Source organism: Electrophorus electricus, chromosome 1, assembly GCF_013358815.1.
Source record: "Electrophorus electricus isolate fEleEle1 chromosome 1, fEleEle1.pri, whole genome shotgun sequence".
NCBI lineage: Eukaryota > Metazoa > Chordata > Actinopteri > Gymnotiformes > Gymnotidae > Electrophorus > Electrophorus electricus.
The window spans coordinates 34,668,800-34,687,538 of NC_049535.1; the positions used below are offsets into that span (position 1 = coordinate 34,668,800).

At 45.9% G+C, this 18,739-nt stretch overlaps 1 protein-coding gene and 2 long non-coding RNA genes across 3 annotated transcripts in view; 2 read left to right on the plus strand and 1 right to left on the minus strand.

The window, feature by feature from the left end:
- The window catches only part of cacng3b (calcium channel, voltage-dependent, gamma subunit 3b), a 47,272-nt gene extending 39,239 nt beyond the window's left edge, over positions 1-8,033 (plus strand). Inside the window, exons 3-4 of the mRNA XM_027031053.2 lie at positions 3,720-3,860; positions 6,200-8,033. Coding sequence (XP_026886854.1) covers positions 3,720-3,860; positions 6,200-6,693 — 635 coding nt within the window. The 3' untranslated portion in view covers positions 6,694-8,033. The remainder of the gene's footprint in view (positions 1-3,719; positions 3,861-6,199) is intronic.
- A 1,713-nt stretch (positions 8,034-9,746) lies between these two features.
- LOC113590759 lies at positions 9,747-17,507 on the plus strand. Its single transcript, XR_003412125.2, has 3 exons — positions 9,747-11,858; positions 13,896-14,060; positions 17,206-17,507. It is a non-coding gene; the product is annotated as an uncharacterized LOC113590759 (long non-coding RNA).
- On the minus strand, positions 13,170-17,750 carry LOC113590757. Its single transcript, XR_003412124.2, has 3 exons — positions 17,669-17,750; positions 14,623-14,651; positions 13,170-13,291 (listed from the first exon to the last, which is right to left on the minus strand). It is a non-coding gene; the product is annotated as an uncharacterized LOC113590757 (long non-coding RNA).
- Between the last annotated feature and the right edge of the window lie 989 nt (positions 17,751-18,739).

Below are 18,739 nucleotides of genomic sequence, written 5' to 3' on the forward strand. Positions count from 1 at the left end.
AGGCAGCCTGGTTTGAGAGGAGCAGAGGGGTGGAGTGGAAATGGGACCCTCCCTCTCCTTCTGTCTATCTCTCTCTCTTTAAAGTGCTGTAAGCATGCCTCTCTTTGGTCATATTGGAGCTGTCTTAAACCAGGCGATGTCCTCTGTCCTGCACTGGACGCATCCCTTTCTGTTCTGTGAGGTGTTGGGTACCGCCCACCCACCACCCACAGGCACAGGGGCACACGACTCATGTCCTCCACCTCACTGGTAGCTGTGGCCCCTCCACCCTACTAAGTGCAACCCCACCACCCGAGAGGAGTGGTACCTCCACCCAGCCCACCCTCCAGCAGTGACTCCTCCACCCTGCTGTGGTACACGCTCAGAACTGCACTGATTCTGTGCTTCACAGCACTCTCTTCAGGCAGCTCAGGACACCTAATCATGTGGCCTTATCTCCTGTGGTAAATGGTCTCCACAGACTCCTACAGAGATTCATTTAATTCACACCCACTTTCAATGGTGTTTGTTCAGTGCGAGGGATTTTTTTGGCATGGTTAACACCACAAGGAATATCAAAGTGGAATCTGGCAGGCACGTTTAAAATATGCTTTAACAAGTGTCTCCCATCTCCTCCTGTAGTTAAGTGTCTCCCATCTCCCCCTGTAGTTGAGTGTCTCCCATCTCCTCCTGTAGTTGAGTGTCTCTCATCTCCCCCTGTAGTTGAGTGTCTCCCATCTCCTCCTGTAGTTGAGTGTCTCCCATCTCCCCCTGTAGTTAAGTGTCTCCCATCTCCTCATGTAGTTAAGTGTCTCCCATCTCCCCCTGTAGTTGAGTGTCTCCCATCTCCTCCTGTAGTTAAGTGTCTCCCATCTCCCCCTGTAGTTGAGTGTCTCCCATCTCCTCCTGTAGTTGAGTGTCTCCCATCTCCCCCTGTAGTTGAGTGTCTCCCATCTCCTCCTGTAGTTGAGTGTCTCCCATCTCCCCCTGTAGTTGAGTGTCTCCCATCTCCCCCTGTAGTTGAGTGTCTCTCATCTCCCGCTGTAGTTGAGTGTCTCCCATCTCCTCCTGTAGTTGAGTGTCTCCCATCTCCCCCTGTAGTTGAGTGTCTCCCATCTCCTCCTGTAGTTGAGTGTCTCCCATCTCCCCCTGTAGTTGAGTGTCTCCCATCTCCTCCTGTAGTTGAGTGTCTCCCATCTCCCCCTGTAGTTGAGTGTCTCTCATCTCCCGCTGTAGTTGAGTGTCTCCCATCTCCTCCTGTAGTTGAGTGTCTCCCATCTCCCCCTGTAGTTGAGTGTCTCCCATCTCCCCCTGTGGTTGAGTGTCTCCCATCTCCCCCTGTAGTTGAGTGTCTCCCATCTCCCCCTGTAGTTGAGTGTCTCCCATCTTCCCCTGTAGTTGAATGTCTCCCATCTCCCCCTGTAGTTGAGTGTCTCCCATCTTCCCCTGTAGTTGAGTGTCTCCCATCTCCTCCTGTAGTTACATTCTTAAGTGGCCAGTGATTCATTTTTCAAGGATGGCAGTAAAATTGAATGATGGAAGAGTATTTGGTCTTCCCCTGGGCACCAGTATATTAATGAGGTGTCCCCCTGGGTACTGCTGATTCCTTTGAGAACTCTGACTGATGGAGGAGGGCAGAATGGCATGGGCTGGGGGGGGGGGGGGGGGTAGCTGATAGAGGAGGACAGGATGGCGTGGGCTGGGGGGGTAGCTGATAGAGGAGGGCAGAATGGCGTGGGCTGGGGGGGTAGCTGATAGAGGAGGGCAGGATGGCGTGGGCTGGGGGGTAGCTGATAGAGGAGGGCAGAATGGCGTGGGCTGGGGGGTAGCTGATAGAGGAGGGCAGAATGGCATGGGCTGGGGGGGTAGCTGATAGAGGAGGGCAGGATGGCGTGGGCTGGGGGGGTAGCTGATAGAGGAGGGCAGGATGGCGTGGGCTGGGGGGTAGCTGATAGAGGAGGGCAGGATGGCGTGGGCTGGGGGGGTAGCTGATAGAGGAGGGCAGAATGGCGTGGGCTGGGGGGGTAGCTGATAGAGGAGGGCAGAATGGCGTGGGCTGGGGGGGTAGCTGATAGAGGAGGGCAGAATGGCGTGGGCTGGGGGGGTAGCTGATAGAGGAGAGCAGGATGGCGTGGGCTGGGGGGGTAGCTGATAGAGGAGGGCAGAATGGCATGGGCTGGGGGGGTAGCTGATAGAGGAGGGCAGGATGGCGTGGGCTGGGGGGGTAGCTGATAGAGGAGGGCAGAATGGCGTGGGCTGGGGGGGTAGCTGATAGGGGAGAGCAGGATGGCGTGGGCTGGGGGGGTAGCTGATAGAGGAGGGCAGGATGGCGTGGGCTGGGGGGGTAGCTGATAGAGGAGGGCAGGATGGCGTGGGCTGGGGGGGTAGCTGATAGAGGAGGGCAGAATGGGGGACTGGTGAAACTGACAACATGCATGGTTGTGTTATTTTTACTAATACCATTTTTCAGTAATTTGTTTATAAGTAATACAAAATAATAGTAATAATGATATTTGTAAATATTATTATCATTATTATTATTTTCTATCTATCTATCTATCTATCTATCTATCTATCTATCTATCTATCTATCTATCTATCTATCTATCTATCTATCTATCTATCTATCTGTCTGTGTCTGTCTTTCTGTCTGTCTGTCTAGCCATTTTTAATATGGCTTACAGATGACTTTAAAGCTCTGGTGGAAAGCTGGTGAAGCACTAGCGTGTAACAGAGCCCTGTGTGACTGATGTGGAGCGGCTGGCGTGGGTGCCAGTCCCTCACCCCTCTGCACAGGGCACAGACATTAGCACCATATATACAGCAGAAGGGCTTTGGAGGGACAGATGCGCAGTGATGCATTATCTGATGCCACCCTGATGAGAGCAGATAGGCAGGCCATTCACATTGTTCTTCACACCTTCCCAGGTTCCACTTCCATTCTGCCTGAGCTGAAGGCAGGCAAGAAGATGACGGGGGGTGGGTTGGAGGAGGGACTGGGGGCGGGGTTGGAGGAGGGGCTGGGGGCGGGGTTGGGGGAGGGGTCGGGGCGGGGTTGGAGGAGGGGCCGGGGGCGGGTTGGAGGAGGGGCTGGGGGCGGGGTTGGTCCGAGGAGACCCAGTTTGGAGTGAGTTTTCTGCTCTAGGACTTCAAGGACAACATGTGGCTAATTGGGGGAAGTGTGACGCTTCTCAGACGGAGGCTGTCTGTTCCAGAGGTCAGATCTGTGAGGGCTAAAGAGTGTGGAGGAGCTGCTGTTTCTGAAGGGGTCTGTCTGTCTCAGTTCAGACGCTTGTACCATGAAACAAACCGCTGAAGATCCTGAATGTCACACTGGATTCTAGTGTAGCTACCGGACCCTGTCCGAGTGCCACACACACACACACACACACACACACACACACCAACACCACCAATAAACAAACAAATACACACACATTCAATAACATTTAAAACAGGTCCAAAAATATTAGCTTACAGCTATTAAATTCAGGTATAACACATTACATATATTGAAGTTACACTAATTCAGTATGATGTACTAATGTATTAATATGATGGCTGAAGTCTTTGTGTGTGTGTGACGTATGTGTGGTGTGTGTGGTCTGTGTGAGTTTGTGTGTGTGTGTGTGCGCGTGTGTGTGTGGTCTGTGTGAGTTTGTGCGTGTGTGTGTGTGCGTGTGTGTGCGTGTGTGTGTGTGTGTGCACGTGCGCGCACATGTGTGTGTCTCTCTCTTCAGGGGCAGTTAGGGCCTCCAGTGTATTCCCCATTACGAGTGTTGGTTTGCTCTTCATGGGAGGACTGTGTGTGGCTGCCAGCGAATTCTACAGAACCAGACACAACGTCATCCTCAGTGCCGGAATCTTCTTCGTCTCAGCTGGTAACACACACTGCCCTATCTACAGCACACACACACTCAGATACACACACAGTGCTAGTCTATACACACTACCCATCTACAGCACTGTGGTAACACACCCTCCTCATCTGTAACACTGCAAAAAAAACACTTCACCATCTATAAAACTGCGAGAATACACACATTCATCATATAGTACTGCAATGCCAAAATAGATGTCTGTCTACAGAACCATTACAACATGCACAATCATGACTATTAAACCTCAGCAACACACCTTGACCCCTCTAGCTTGACACAGGTGTAGGCGGATTGGCATGTGAGGACCCTAGTGGCTGAGTTCTGTATGAACTCGTTTGTTCAGGGTTTACCCCCTTACTGCTTCCCTACGCGCACAAGGGGATTCATAAACACCCTCATATCCTTCTTAAATCACTCAGATTGTTCTGAAACAGCTATGAATTCATTTTTAAATCTTTCTTAAATCGTTATTAAATTGTTCATATGTGTGATTCATGAGGAGTTATTGCATCCACCAATTTTCTCCCACTTAGAATAGGATATGTACAAAATTTATGAGACTACCTTTATTCATCTAATGGATTATAACTATTTTAGCTAGCTGTTAAATTAGCTTTGGGTTTGAATATAAAATATAAATTAACCTTGATGTGTCATCGTCTTGCAGCAGTAGTACTGAAGTTTTGAGAGCAGTTATTCATCAGCTAACGTCTGATGAGCTATATCACCCACTGACTTTATATTCTGAATTTACTGCCAAATTAAACTTAAATTAAAATTAATTCATGACATTAGCAATTGACGTTCACTGTCCAGAGACCATTCTGTAAGACATGACAGTGTGAGATTACCCATCAGCCCTTGCTTTGCCAGGCCTGATTTCCTATGAAACCATACTTTCTTTATGTCTGTGTGGATAGTGACCAGTACTGACTGAACGTGAAGCTTGTAAGGCTTCTGTTACTCAGCTTCAGCAACTGTTCAATCCACTAATGAAGTCGTTAATGCTCAATTCCAATTATTGATCAAGAAAGTTGTGCTTTTTACCAGAAGACGTTATTTTAATGAATGATACAAATCAGACATGGCGCTCAGCTTTATTGATCATTTATGGGTGTCAAATATGTTAATTTATAATTCTCATGAACTGTGACCTCTTGTACAAACAGTGCCATCCAAGGTAATTTATGACAATTTGGTGACGGTGTAAGCTTTTGCTGAATCTGACTCTCTGAATCTGCCACGACAAAAGTACAAGAAATGTAATATAATACGAAAATGTACGAGGCCCATTCAAAAGTCAAATTTATAACAATTACATTTAGGAGGAGCTGTAGTTTGTAAAACATAAAAGCCATGCAACGCAGTGCGTGTAATCCTTTACGGTTTTTGACCGGCTGAGAATCAGCGAACTGGAGCTAAACGTCCAATCAGGGCCGTCTGTGCATGGCTGAGTGTCTGGGAGTGCGCCCAGTTAGTTTGCAGTGCACTGGGAACATATTCACTCACAAACGTGTTATGATGTCATCCGCCCCCACAGACGCTGAGGTGTGTTGACTGCTTGTTGACTGATTAACTGGGATTATTGACACAGACACTTTCAGGCCCTGTTAGAACACAGCATTGATCCATGTGGTGTTGTGCTCTCACAAAGGCTGGTAGGCGTGAAAAAATTCTATGTTGATAAATATTTAGAGACGACCCCATTAGGAACTGGAAACACATAAATGGCTGATTCAGTCAGCTGTATTTAGTGAGCAGACAGGCCTAGAGTCTGCTAAACAAAATGAGAATGACACCTTGTGCTATGACTGCATGTGCTCTGTGTACCTCATCCAGTGTCTGTCTGTCTGTCTGTGTGTATCAGCTTATGCTGTATGACTCGAGCATTCTCCATATGCTAAACTATCTTATCCAGAGCCACTCATAGAAGGTAATATTTTACATACTTTCACAACATTTTTACATTTTTAAATCACGTATAATCCTTTGGAATTGAAACATGACCTTGGCGTTGCCAACATCCTTCTACCACTAGATACTCCCTTCTTATCACTATATTCAAAGTTGGTGAAACCGAATTTCTAATCATTTCCTCTCAAAAATTAGTGAATGGATGAAACGCAGCTAAAATTCTTGATGTGTTTGCTGCTCTTGGCTGGTGTGGAACGTGCTGAGCCTTTCTGTGTGAAGGTGTGACGAGGTGTGTTGAGACTCAAAACGTGTAATGTATCCTGACTCCTCCCTCCTTCCTTCTTTCCCATCCCTCCTTCATTCTTCCTCTTTCTTGAACGCTCACTCCCCTTTTCTCCCTCTCCCCTCCCTGTCCGTTGCCGTAGGGCTCAGTAACATCATCGGGATAATTGTGTACATATCTGCCAACTCAGGAGACCCCGGGCAAAGTGATTCCAAGAAGAGCTACTCATACGGTTGGTCCTTCTACTTCGGCGCGCTCTCCTTCATCATGGCCGAGATGGTGGGCGTGTTGGCCGTGCACATGTTCATAGAGAAGCACCGCAAGCAGCGGGCCAAGTCGCGCACCGAGCTCATCAAGAAATCGGCGTTCGGCCGCATCCCGAGCTACCGCTACCGCTTCCACCGCCGCTCGAGCTCCCGCTCCAGCGAGCCTGCGTCCCGCGACACCTCCCCTATGGGCAAGGGCGGCTACAGTGGCCCTGCCAGCGGCGATATCTCCATGTACACGCTGTCCCGCGACCCCAGCAAGGCCCCCGGGGGGACCTTGCTCAACTCGGAAAGGGAGTTCCTTCAGGCTCACAACTCCAACTCCAAGGACTTCAAAGACGCGGCCAGCCGGAGGACCACGCCGGTGTGACCCCTTCATGGGGGGCGGCGGGGTTTAGGGGTGAATCCAAGCACAAGACAAGTGCCATGGCCAAGATTTTACAACCAGAGACTTGGGAAGAAAAACCCCAGCGCAGGCAGTAGAAAAAAATTTAAAAAAATTAAAATAAATAAATAAATTTAAAAATATATATAAATATAAATATATATATATATATAAGGGTCACAGATGTAGGGTAAATATAGGGTTAATAGGTAGTTATTGTTAGATTATTGGTGCTTCCTTTTATTGTTCATTTTTCAGTCCGTTTCTTTTGTTTTAACTGAGAGTGTAATTGAACACACCCTCCTCCCCCTCTACCCCCAGGGGGCGACTGTTGCTGCTCAAATTGAACAAGCAGACTATACTTTCTTCAATGTCACTCTTCAATGAACTGCCACTGTTATTCCTAAAATGTGACATGTAGACAGTGAAACTGTGAGATACTAAACTTTTCCAAAGCCCTTTGGAAGTGAAGGAGGGGGCAGGGTAGAGTTTTCCGACAGCTGGACTGAAAGGCTGACCCTCGCCTGCCCTTCCGGATAGGTGCCCTGTCCCTGAGAGTGCCTATCCTCATTCAGGAGGCTGTAATCAGCAGCACTCCTTCCTGTCCTGGGCTGGGGGCTTTAACCGAACCCCCCCAGTACCATCGACTCTGGGACTACGACAAGCCATTGCCCGCTGTCATCCTCGTTCCACACACACACACCCAAACGCAGTCTGGTCACCATCCTCCTCCTCACACCAGTAAGCTGCTACACTAAGCTTGGCCTGACATCACTCCTCCCAGCGCGTTCCTCACCAACACCGTCTTCACACTACTTATCGTCACGGGGGTATAAACGCTTGCTATTAAACATCGTCTTACACCCCACCTAAACTCCTGTAATTACATTTCTTTCACTAATGTCTAAAAAAAATAAGAAACTAGTATTGCCATTTATTAGTATGTATATTCTTATCTTAAATTAGTTCAGATTTCAGATGCTATCAACAGATTAGTGCGTGCCTGCCAACTGTAGACTTTCATTTTGTAGAGTTAATTTTGTAGAGTTTTAGATAGAACCAGAAACATATTAGATGTGTCTTCTGTACATGTAGATGTTGGTGGGGGTCAGGAGCTCCATACAGACTGTAAGCAGTTCTCCACAGGAGAGTAGTGTCTGATATTGCAGAGGAACGGTATCCGTGGACTCCACTGAGAAATCTCTGGGACGTTAGAAGTTCCGAGATTGAACTCAGATGGGGTGAGACCCCCACAAGTTCTTCTATTTTCTAATCTCTAATCTCCACACTAGCATAGCACACAGACTCTACAATCAAAAACACTAGTAAACAGGCACTTTCGAAACCTGAAGTGCTTAATCCACAACGTAGAGTCGTTTAATATAACAATGATAACTTCTGACTCGTACACACACGTGATGTAAATACAAAATAGAATTATAATACAGTAATTTAGTTGTTATATTAATATAACTCCAAGGGCTTTTGATTTTTAAATTATTTGAGCTGACAAGGGCTTTGAAGTAGTTTTAGTCCAACTGATGGAAAAGATAGTTTTGCCCAAGGAAACATTTAAATTGCAAAACCTTTACATATGGTACCTGTTCATACTCATGTTTGCAAAAGACTTTTAAGGTCAGATGCGATACTGTTAAGAATACAAAAATGATGCAATTTAGTCTGCATTACATCTCCTTTTGCCTGTGATACAGGGACGGAAATATGTGAATTATAAAGCCATGCAGTTTTATGGGTGTCTTTCCAGTCATATTTATGCAGAGCTAAAGATTTACCTGCCATATATAATCTCCAGGTATTATGTAATTTGCATCCGCCTCCAAATGTGTCTTCTAGTCTTGTCCCATTTTGCTCAGAATCACATCGTCCATTGTTATATACACGACATTACCCAACTTCATTCAAAGATAACTTTCACTTAGGGGTTATTATTGTAAATGTTTTGTTTCAGTTGGGTTTAATTTGTGTTGTGTTGTGTTGTGTTGTTAAAGAGTCCCACAGGGGTGTGTTCCACAGGGGTGTGCGATAGGTCCATTTCAGATTATTCCTCTCTTCCACTCTCTCAGGCCACCTACTGCCTGTTGCTCCTGCCTTTAGAGAGCCTTTCTCCACAGGTCGTCTCTTCCTCTTTCCTCCAATCCCAGCCATACCTCCAACTCTGCTCTGTCGGGACTGTTACTGTTGAGCGATGACCCACCCTCTGTCGCCAGACCTGGCTGGTCTCCAAGATGGCCTGCAGGCAGCGTTGTGCATGTAACCTCTTAACAAAGGCTTCAAACATGCTGTAGAAAAGCACACCTTTTAAATTCCATAGTTGTTTAGAAATAATTAAGGTAATTATAGCCAGAGAAATATTTAAAAGTTAGAAAATAAAGTCAGTTTTGAAAAATGACAAAAGAGGACCTCTTTGTCTGTACTTCATTTTCAGCATGTGAGTTAAATTCTTTTCCCATGCTGTACATCTAAACTGTTTACTCATGCTATATGGGAAATGACTAGCTTGACTCACCCGCGATACTCTAATTTGAATTATTTGAGTATTTGTAATTATTTGTGTGTGCTGTAATTACCAGAGGTTTTTAATTAAATTACTCATGACTTAAGCCGTTGTCCACAAAACATTCAAGTAAACTGAGTTTCAGAAAACATATTTACATAGCATATAAAGAATGCCATCCTTGAACTGAGAGTAATACATTACTCAGCTTTAGCATAAACATCTCTGATCTCGGTAAAAAAAACACCCACACAAAGGCCCCTTCACCTAAGGCTTAAGACATTTGCTTTTATTCTGAAATTGAATTTCCCAGTTGACAGTACTAAGGATTTTTAAGTACAGCTTTTCATCATCATTAACCTGACAGCCAACACTGTGAAAACAATTGAAGTACCTTCTTGAAAAAGCTATTCATCACTGGAGGGTCAAGTAAATAATTTAAAAGTGCTCTTGCGAGTGTTGTGGGGTTTCTGTGGATTTGCCACATGCATCCACGCAGAGGACAGAGCACAGGTAAGACCATCATCTCATTCACTTTGTGTAACAGCTTCTGACGAGAAGGATGAGTGAGTGAAACTCGGGCAGGTCATCAGGCTCCCCAGAATGGCAAGGACTTTAGTGAGCCTGAGCGCCCATCTTAGCAGCAGCTTGAGCTTTCAGATCAATAGGAGACCTGCTTGTGCTCGGAAAGCTTCATACTCCATGTCTTTGTGTTCAGCAGTGCAGCCAGCTTTGATCCAGCAAACGGGAGTGAGTGCAGGCTGCCTGTCTGAGGGCTCGAAGGTCTGATATGCTCCTTTAAATACTCCCCTGCACGCAGTCTACTGAACCCCTGCACAAGGTCTACTGAACTCCTACTCACAGCCTACCCCTGCGCAGTCTATGATCCCGTGTGCAGTCTACTAAACCCCCGCGCACAGGTGCTGCACCCGGATGCTGCACCTCAGACATCAGGCCGCTGGAGACGGATAGCTGCTTTAATGTGGGCATGGATGGGGACTCTATTGCCAGTGAAGGGGAGTACCCTGACACCAGCTTCTCTGGGGCATGTGTCTGCCTCAGCCCAGCAGGGAGGAGTCAGCCCCGGTGGGTGGGCACTCAGCAGGAAGTGATGGTGGCTTTCTGTGGTCATGTGGTGGTCCCCTCAGGGGGTGCATGAGGTCAGCTATGCAGGTGGTATTGACTGAGTGTATTTTGGAGATCCTGGCCAGAGGAAGACAGGGTGATCGTGCAGAGATTACTAACAAAAGCATTGCTATTCCTCATAGAGCAGCACTGGCTCTCTCCCATTCAGCAGAAGCCGGATAACAATCACAGAAAGGTCATGTTTTCCAGTTACCTCCCTCCACCCTACAGCCTTTCCTCCTCAAAACAACACCATCCAATTTCTAACGTCCATCACGAGGGAGGAGGCTGTGCAAGACAAAAGCCATTATTTCGCGCTGTCGGGAAAAAAACGTAGCGTTTTGCTCTCTGAGAATGTCTGTTAAGAACCTGTGAGAGTGATGGAGGAAAATTAAAACAAGGGGATTTATGGAAACCTCATTTCTACGGTGGAAAGGGAATTTCGGTTGTCTGCTTTCCAAACGGGCTTTGAAGATGCAGAGGGTAAATCATCACCTGCAGAACATCCTGACTGCTCTTTAGCATGGGGCTAAACACACTCAGCCTCACCCTCACAGTATTGTCTTTTTTTAGACTGTGATTGTCACTGCTGCTGTGGGACTTCCCTTCAGTCAGGAAGCAGAGTGGACAAGTCTGGGCTCTGCTGTCTGTTGTCCAGACACTGGATCTAAAACAATGAGGCAGATTAGTCTGGACCTGGACTTGGGTGACAACATATAAGACATAGCATTGCCCATTTTTAGTACTTGTGTAGTAGCAATTAACCTAATGTGAAACACCACTGTGACATAGCACCACCTAGTGGAGAATATACTGCTTGCTAAGCGTGAGTGAGTGAGTTACAGTCCAGGTCCAAGAGGTGCTTGGCGTCTAAAAATATCTGGTGAATGTAACGTCTGTTTTAAAAGCATACATCGTGAAACTAATACTCGTGTTGTGCTTTTTAAAAACAGAAAATAGTTTTAGCTCATCAGTCAGGGTCCCAGGCTGCTGTATATATAAAACAATTTCTAATATCTCGCTGTAACATCGGCAACAAAACAGGGTCCTAAAACATCCAACAGAAATCTATTAAATGATCGCACTGACATTTAATAATGATTTTCACAGTCTGCCCAAAATTCGGCTACCGTAAAGTCTCGAGCACAATAAATGCCTGACCCTTTTATCGCCAACGAGAGACAACGTCGGTTCGCACCAGCGAGACGCTGCAGGCTTCCTCCAGCACTGTCAGATCTTAATCTGTGCTGCTGTGTCGACGTTTTTAAATGAGCCTCCTCTGGCCGATCAGCCCGCCTTATCTTCCTGCCAGGTCCAGGCGTATTAGCGTGAGAGCAGAGAGCGCCATATGGCACCCCTGCTCCGCGTCTATTTCACACACCCCAGGGCTCCGGTTAGCCACAAACGGCCTGCGGTCACCCGACTGAGACGGTGGCGGAGCCAGAGGAGGTTGCTACAGTTGGAAGAATTCAAGTTTCCATGTCTCTCCGAGCAGGGAGAACCTCTGCAGGTGGGTTTGAACATGTCAGCTGGTTATGAGAAGTGTTATACCCTCTTCTCTCTCCCCTTTACCGAGTTCCACGTTTCTGATTTCCCCATTTGGAGTATTTAAAACGTACTTATTGGTCTTCACCCAGTCGCGCGAGAGAAGGTTCAGCGCGAAATCCGCGTTAACGAGGCCTCCACCAGCCTGAGAGAAACATTCCCAGAAGCTACTCACACCGAGCAGAACTTGCACTCACGCTCGGCTCCAATTGCGAGATAAACGGTAGAGTCAGGCGGCGTAAACAGATAAACGGCTCTCGAGCCGCTGGCTCGGTATTTAACAGACAGACAAGCGAGCAGCGGAGCTCGCGCGCATGAAGTAAACAACCACGACGTCATTTTCTATGCAAAAGAAAGCAGAAACCCGCTCATGATGGAGGACAAAACATGCGTCTTCTTTCTCGCGCCCAGAAACACAGGTAAAAGGTCTGTACCCCGTGCACTCGTTGCAGGAAGTTAGCTCAGTGCTGGTGGATAACGCCGAATGGACGGATTACGAAACACAGCACTGCAGGTACACCAGGGCGTGTATCTTATTAACGACTACACCCGCCATGCACGACATTCCCCCACATACTGAATCAATACTAAGTTATGTGCAACGCTTTTGAATGCACATTAGTTACCTTGTTCTCTAAAATCTACGTTTTGGTTAGATGCCATTGACTATCAACAGTGGGGGTAATTTTTGTATTTCGAATACATTTTGTCAAGACTGTAAGGAAAAGTTCTGTTTTGTTTTCAGAGAGGCTCTGGATATGTGTCCCAGCACTGTATGCCTGTATTCCTCGAAGTTAATTTAGAGCACGAGTGTTTAATCAGGGTGAAATTGGTCTTCGTCTTAATGGCCCCTGTTAAAGATAAAAGTGATTGAGCTGGGTTAGCTATGGTCTCACGGAGCACCAGCCATCTGCAGCGAGGACAGGAGACTGGCCGTTAAATCTCCCTTATCTGTGGTTGGGTGGGTAAACGGAGAGCTGATCCTACACTTACGCACATTATAGCCCATAAAGACTTCCACAAGCCTTCTGACTGGGAGGTAATGGGAGGTGAGTTTTACTGTCATTAGAAACAGTGCAGTCTAGTAATTACTGTGCTTTGCTGTGATCTGTAATGAACTTCAAAGTGGGGTCAGTAACCTTCATCACCTGCACTTATCCATCATCATTTAAAGTGCAGCCTCATAAGGGAGGAACCTTAAACTACTTTTGCTCCATTATACAATACATATGCTATATATGGTCACCAGCCAGGTTATGAGAAATGGCACTTTATTACAAAGGCTGTGTGCACAGTTAATGTACGGCCCATCTAATACATGTGTGTGGCAGGCATTTGTTAGAGCTGGATCAATGCAACACTCGATTCTCTGGACTACCCAGAAGTAGCATTAATAACCTGCAGGAAAATCAGAACATGTGAATCTTTACTCATAATAGAAGGAAGCATCATGTTATGGCAACTCTCAAATTTGTGACACGCACGCACGCACGCGCACACACACACACACACACACCCACCCTTTAGTGATTCGTTTGTTAGAAATACTCCTTGCCTTGTATGGCCTTCTAATGAGAATCTACCAGTCATGCCACAAATCTCACTGAAGACCAGGGAATCTGCTTAGTTTAGTTGCTATGGCTTGAAGATCTGGAATTCTCTTCCGGATCAAGAGACAGCCTAAGTACACTCAAAAACCTCTCAAAATACATTAATTTAATATTGAATTTAGTTAAGACTTCTGTTCTTTATATATATATATATATATATATATATATATATTACTGTAAAGAACTTTTAGCCTTTGTTATGGTTCTTATATTAATGTAATCCTCTAATTTGATTTTCTCATTCTATTTTTTTTAGAATTTGAATTTTATCTCTGTCATGAAAAGCCATTTGTAAAACTTGTTTTTAAGGGTGCTATAAAAAATGTATTTATTTATTTATTTATTATTATTATTATTATTCTTGTCTGTTTCCATCTTGCCCTTGATCCTAGCTACTGCTGTTGGGCTGTTTTTTGGATGGTGGACCATGCTCATTCCAGCTGTGATACTGCCATGTGGAAAAAGCACAGCATCACTGCTGTACCTGATAAACTACCAGCGTAGAGCTCTCTACCACGCTGCTACCATGTCCACACTAATGTCCACGCCAGTCAGAGGTGAGACGCTGGATAGAGGATGACCGACGAGCTGTGCAAACCAATAGGTGGTCTACAATCTATAACTGTATACCTACAAAATGCACTGTGAGGTTGGAGTTCCTATTAAAGTTGGCACTGAGTCTAGGTAAGTAGACAGTCTAATTCAGAGGTAATCAAATCACAGCCTTCAAGGTGCAGGTCCTACATATTTTCCACCTTCCCTTTAACTAGGAGTCAGGTATGATGACAAAGTGGCCAACCAGTTACATGAATCATTTAATCAGCCGGGGGTGGGGGGTGAATTCAAAATTAGACTACTTCATTTTGTATTATGTACAACAAGTCAAGGTGGGTGGGGTTAGAATTTGCTTTGTCCATATGGTCTTACACAAGCTGTCTACATGCCATGAATAACGGGTATACCTGGACCCTTCAGACCAATGGTTGGTACACAACTCTCAGGGGTGTGTGTGTGCGTGTGTGTAAAGTAATAATTGACGGGCAAATGATTGGGACAATGGCACACACGTGCGTGCGCAGTTTTCAACTGCAATCCATGATGCCACTTAACAAGACTTACCAGGTTGCACAAACAAGTGAAGGTCCCTCCTGCAGAAAAAAACCCAGAAACACAGATGTAACATCTGGCTGGCTCTCTGTCAAACACCAGGGGACAGCACGCTTACTTTGATATCCCAATTAGCATCTTTTCAGATACTGCACTCTGATTTTACATTTCTGAAGAATTTGAGGAAATTCTGTCAAATCCTTCACAGAAAGGGTCATATATCACATAACAAAACAACAAACTGCATTTATTTGTTTGGATGAATCCAGAACAGCAGTATCATTACTTACAAATAATGATGAATACAAACCACTTTGTGACCTCCCCAATCTAATAACTCTCGACGTCAGACAAATCCAGGCTGATGAATATTATATATCTGATCAGAGCTGCGTACACAAAACAGGTCTATGTTATGGAAGGGTACTGCTTATCCTCACACACCCATACCCTAGTCTGTCTATCTGCATGAAATGGCCGTTCTTCAAGACTGGACACCATGAATGTTCAAGATCCACCTTTATTTAATATTTAATTCGGAATTATCCAGGCTATCTCTTTTTGTCTTCTTTACAAAGCAATCTTATAATTATTCCACAGAGGTTTTCTACAAGGTTTAAGCGCCTTTTGGAGGGAAAATAAGTGTGGTCTAAATGTTTGTGTAGCTGAGGTCATAAAGCAGGATGAGCCCCTCACGGCTGATGTTCTCTGAAAAGGCTGTCACTACCAATTACCCTGCTATCCTACCTCAACCTGAGCATGCTCAGTGCAACCCACCCCCAATAAGGCTGTGCCACCCAGTCCCTGGGGAGGCTTCCACTGACATGCATGATTCACAGCACAGCTTTACATCAGCCGCCAACTCTTGCTCCACTCATGCTGTGAATCGGCGCACCACCTCACGCACTTATCAGATGTCAGCACAAATGCACAGACCCCCTCGCACTCAGCTATCTGTGCAGATATATGAGCCCCATCACTTCTCTTCTACCCACAGTTTGTCATCCGTATATATTTGCGGAAGGGAAATATATCCTTTTAGTTTTGCACAGCACGACAGCTTGTATAGGCACTGAAGAATATGACATTAAACAGTTCTCAAATAAATGTCTTTGTATGCTCCAGGGTTCACCCCAATGTTCTGAATCCCTCAAGCATGTATGACTGAAGCTAGCAGCTGCATGTCCCTGCATTACCGTAAGAGATCGTCCCAGAAAAAGACTCCCTTATGAAATCTTGCGAGGATAATTTTCCATTTCTGAAATGGGGATGAGCGTGTGGAGAAGAGTATGAGTGAAGCTCCCTCAGCAGTAGAGAGGGAGCCTGTGGGATTCGGCGGCAGGCCGCAGGGAGCTTTACCCAGGAGTCCCCAGACACCTCCCAGCAGCCAGCTGTCATTGCCAAGTGGGGGAGTGCGAGACAGCCAAAGAACCCATAAACTCCCTCTCTCTCTCAGCCAAAGAACCTATAAACTCCCTCTCTCTCTCAGCCAAAGAACCCATAAACTCCCTCTCTCTCTCTCAGCCAAAGAACCCATAAACTCCCTCTCTCTCTCAGCCAAAGAACCCATAAACTCCCTCTCTCTCTCAGCCAAAGAACCCATAAACTCTCTCTCTCTCTCAGCCAAAGAACCCATAAACTCTCTCTCTCTCAGCCAAAGAACCCATAAACTCTCTCTCTCTCTCTCAGCCAAAGAACCAATAAACTCTCTCTCTCTCAGCCAAAGAACCCATAAACTCTCTCTCTCTCTCAGCCAAAGAACCCATAAACTCTCTCTCTCAGCCAAAGAAATCATAAACTCTCTCTCTCTCAGCCAAAGAACCCATAAACTCTCTCTCTCAGCCAAAGAACCCAAACTCCCTCTCTCAGCCAAAGAACCCATAAACTCCCTCCCTCTCTCAGCCAAAGAACCCATAAACTCCCTCTCTCTCTCAGCCAAAGAACCCATAAACTCCCTCTCTCTCAGCCAAAGAACCCATAAAATCCCTCTCTCTCTCAGCCAAAGAACCCATAAACTCCCTCTCTCTCTCAGCCAAAGAACCCATAAACTCCCTCTCTCTCAGCCAAACAACCCATAAACTCTTTCTCTCTCTCAGCCAAACAACCCATAAACTCCCTCCCTCTCTCAGCCAAACAACCCATAAACTCACTCTCTCAGCCAAAGAAACCATAAACTCTCTCTCTCTCAGCCAAAGAACCCATAAACTCCCTCTCGTTCTCTCAGCCAAAGAACCCATAAACTCCCTCTCTCTCAGCCAAAGAATCCATAAACTCCCTCTCTCTCAGCCAAAGAATCCAAAAACCTTTGCTCTTTCAGCCAAAGAACCCATAAACTCCCGCTCTCTCAAAGAACCCAAAAACCCCCTCCCTCTCTCTCTCTCTCTCTCTCTCTCTCTCTCAGCCAAAGAACTCCTCTCATACACTCATCTTGGCTGTAAAAGTTTTCCATACAGCCTATACAAATCAAACATGCAGTAGCTACAAGCACAGGGTGAAATTCTGTTGTGAACCCCCGACGGAAGGGGGGGACTTACGCAATAACGATGATCTGTGTGTGTGTGTTTGATTGGCCTCACATGCGCATCTCTCCACCAGCATATGCTGCATTACGAGCTGAGCCTCCTGGGCCTGAAGCAGTACCTGATGTGCTGGTGGGTAGGTGGTTCACTAAGGACACAATGGCTGGTGATTTTGCCCCTTTCTTCCCTCCACTAATGCCAGCGCGTCCTTCCTCTCCAAACATGCAGTGATCTTGCTGATTTGAATTGCCTCCCAGACAGCCGAGGCTGACACACAACAGGAGGGAACTTTGGGATTTATCTCTGGAAACACCTGCAGTTCCCCCTCTCTCTTTCTTTCACTCTTTACATCTCGGATAGATGCATTTGGCCACGTCCGCTGAGCATAAATGTGAAATGACATTATGAGGGGCAAAAAATATAAATAAAGTACTCAAGAATAATTACAGTCATCAAATCCCAATGTGTTATGTAACACCCAACCACCAGCAGCAGTACATCCACACCCCACCCTCCCCATACTGTGCAAATACACTCACCTGCTCAAGGTGATCCCCTGGGCCTCCCTGGAAGGCCTTTGTTGAAGCTTTGGAGGCAGTGTCTGGAACATGCACACCCCTCGTCTCCCTTCAGAGCCACACACAAAAAAACAGTTCTACTGGAAAAGCATTTGCAGGTGTGTGTCAGCTAAAGTGAAGTCAGCTGAAATACTCTATGCGAAGATTTCTGAAAGTAAAGAAACGTAACACTGAATCTGTCACATTATTGATGTCTAAGAAGTGGTGAATAAATGTATTTTAAAGATATACGTTTAGAATAAGGGTATTCTTACATATGACTGTCATTTGTATATGTAGTTTTATGTTTATGAGCTTTACAGGTGCACTTAAACCACACCCACACAGTCTACTGCAGGCATTGGTTTGGGATTAAGGGATATTCAGGCTTTCTCTCTGAGCATATAGTAGCAAGATGAAATATATATGGTCTGCAGCAAAGAGCCGCTATCATCCTGGAGCAATCTGGAGAGAGCGAGAGGGGGATCACTCATAGTTTTAACCTGTGAAACTGTGATAGTTGAGTCACATGACCTTCATGTTTCCAGATTCTCTGAGTCATACGACCACTAGATGGGAAGGTGGAGATCTGAACATTTAAAACTTTAAGCAGCTGGCACCCACTTGACAGGGGATCAGAAAAAAAGCTTCACTGTTTACCAGTATGCACCACAGACAATATGAGGTTAAACCTATGTTGAATGTGGAACCAAATCGATGGAAAGAGTGGTCCCTGGAAACTCATGTGAAATTCCAAAAGTCTTACTTGTGATTCATCTTCCAGAAGATTGGATACCAACTAGCTGAAAATCCACTCTTCACTGCTTCACTGATATTTGGGAAAATACAGGTTTGCCCCATGGCGAGTACAGCCATGGACCAAGTGATATGTGTGTGGCATAAATCACTGGGGTGAATGGGACATATGTGTTCTCCTTAGCCATTTCCTTCAGCTCCACACAGACATGTGTGTTCATAAAGAAAATATAAAGACACAAAAATGTCCTAACAATACCAGAATCCCCTTTTTCCAGTTTTGTGAAGGTTTGGCCA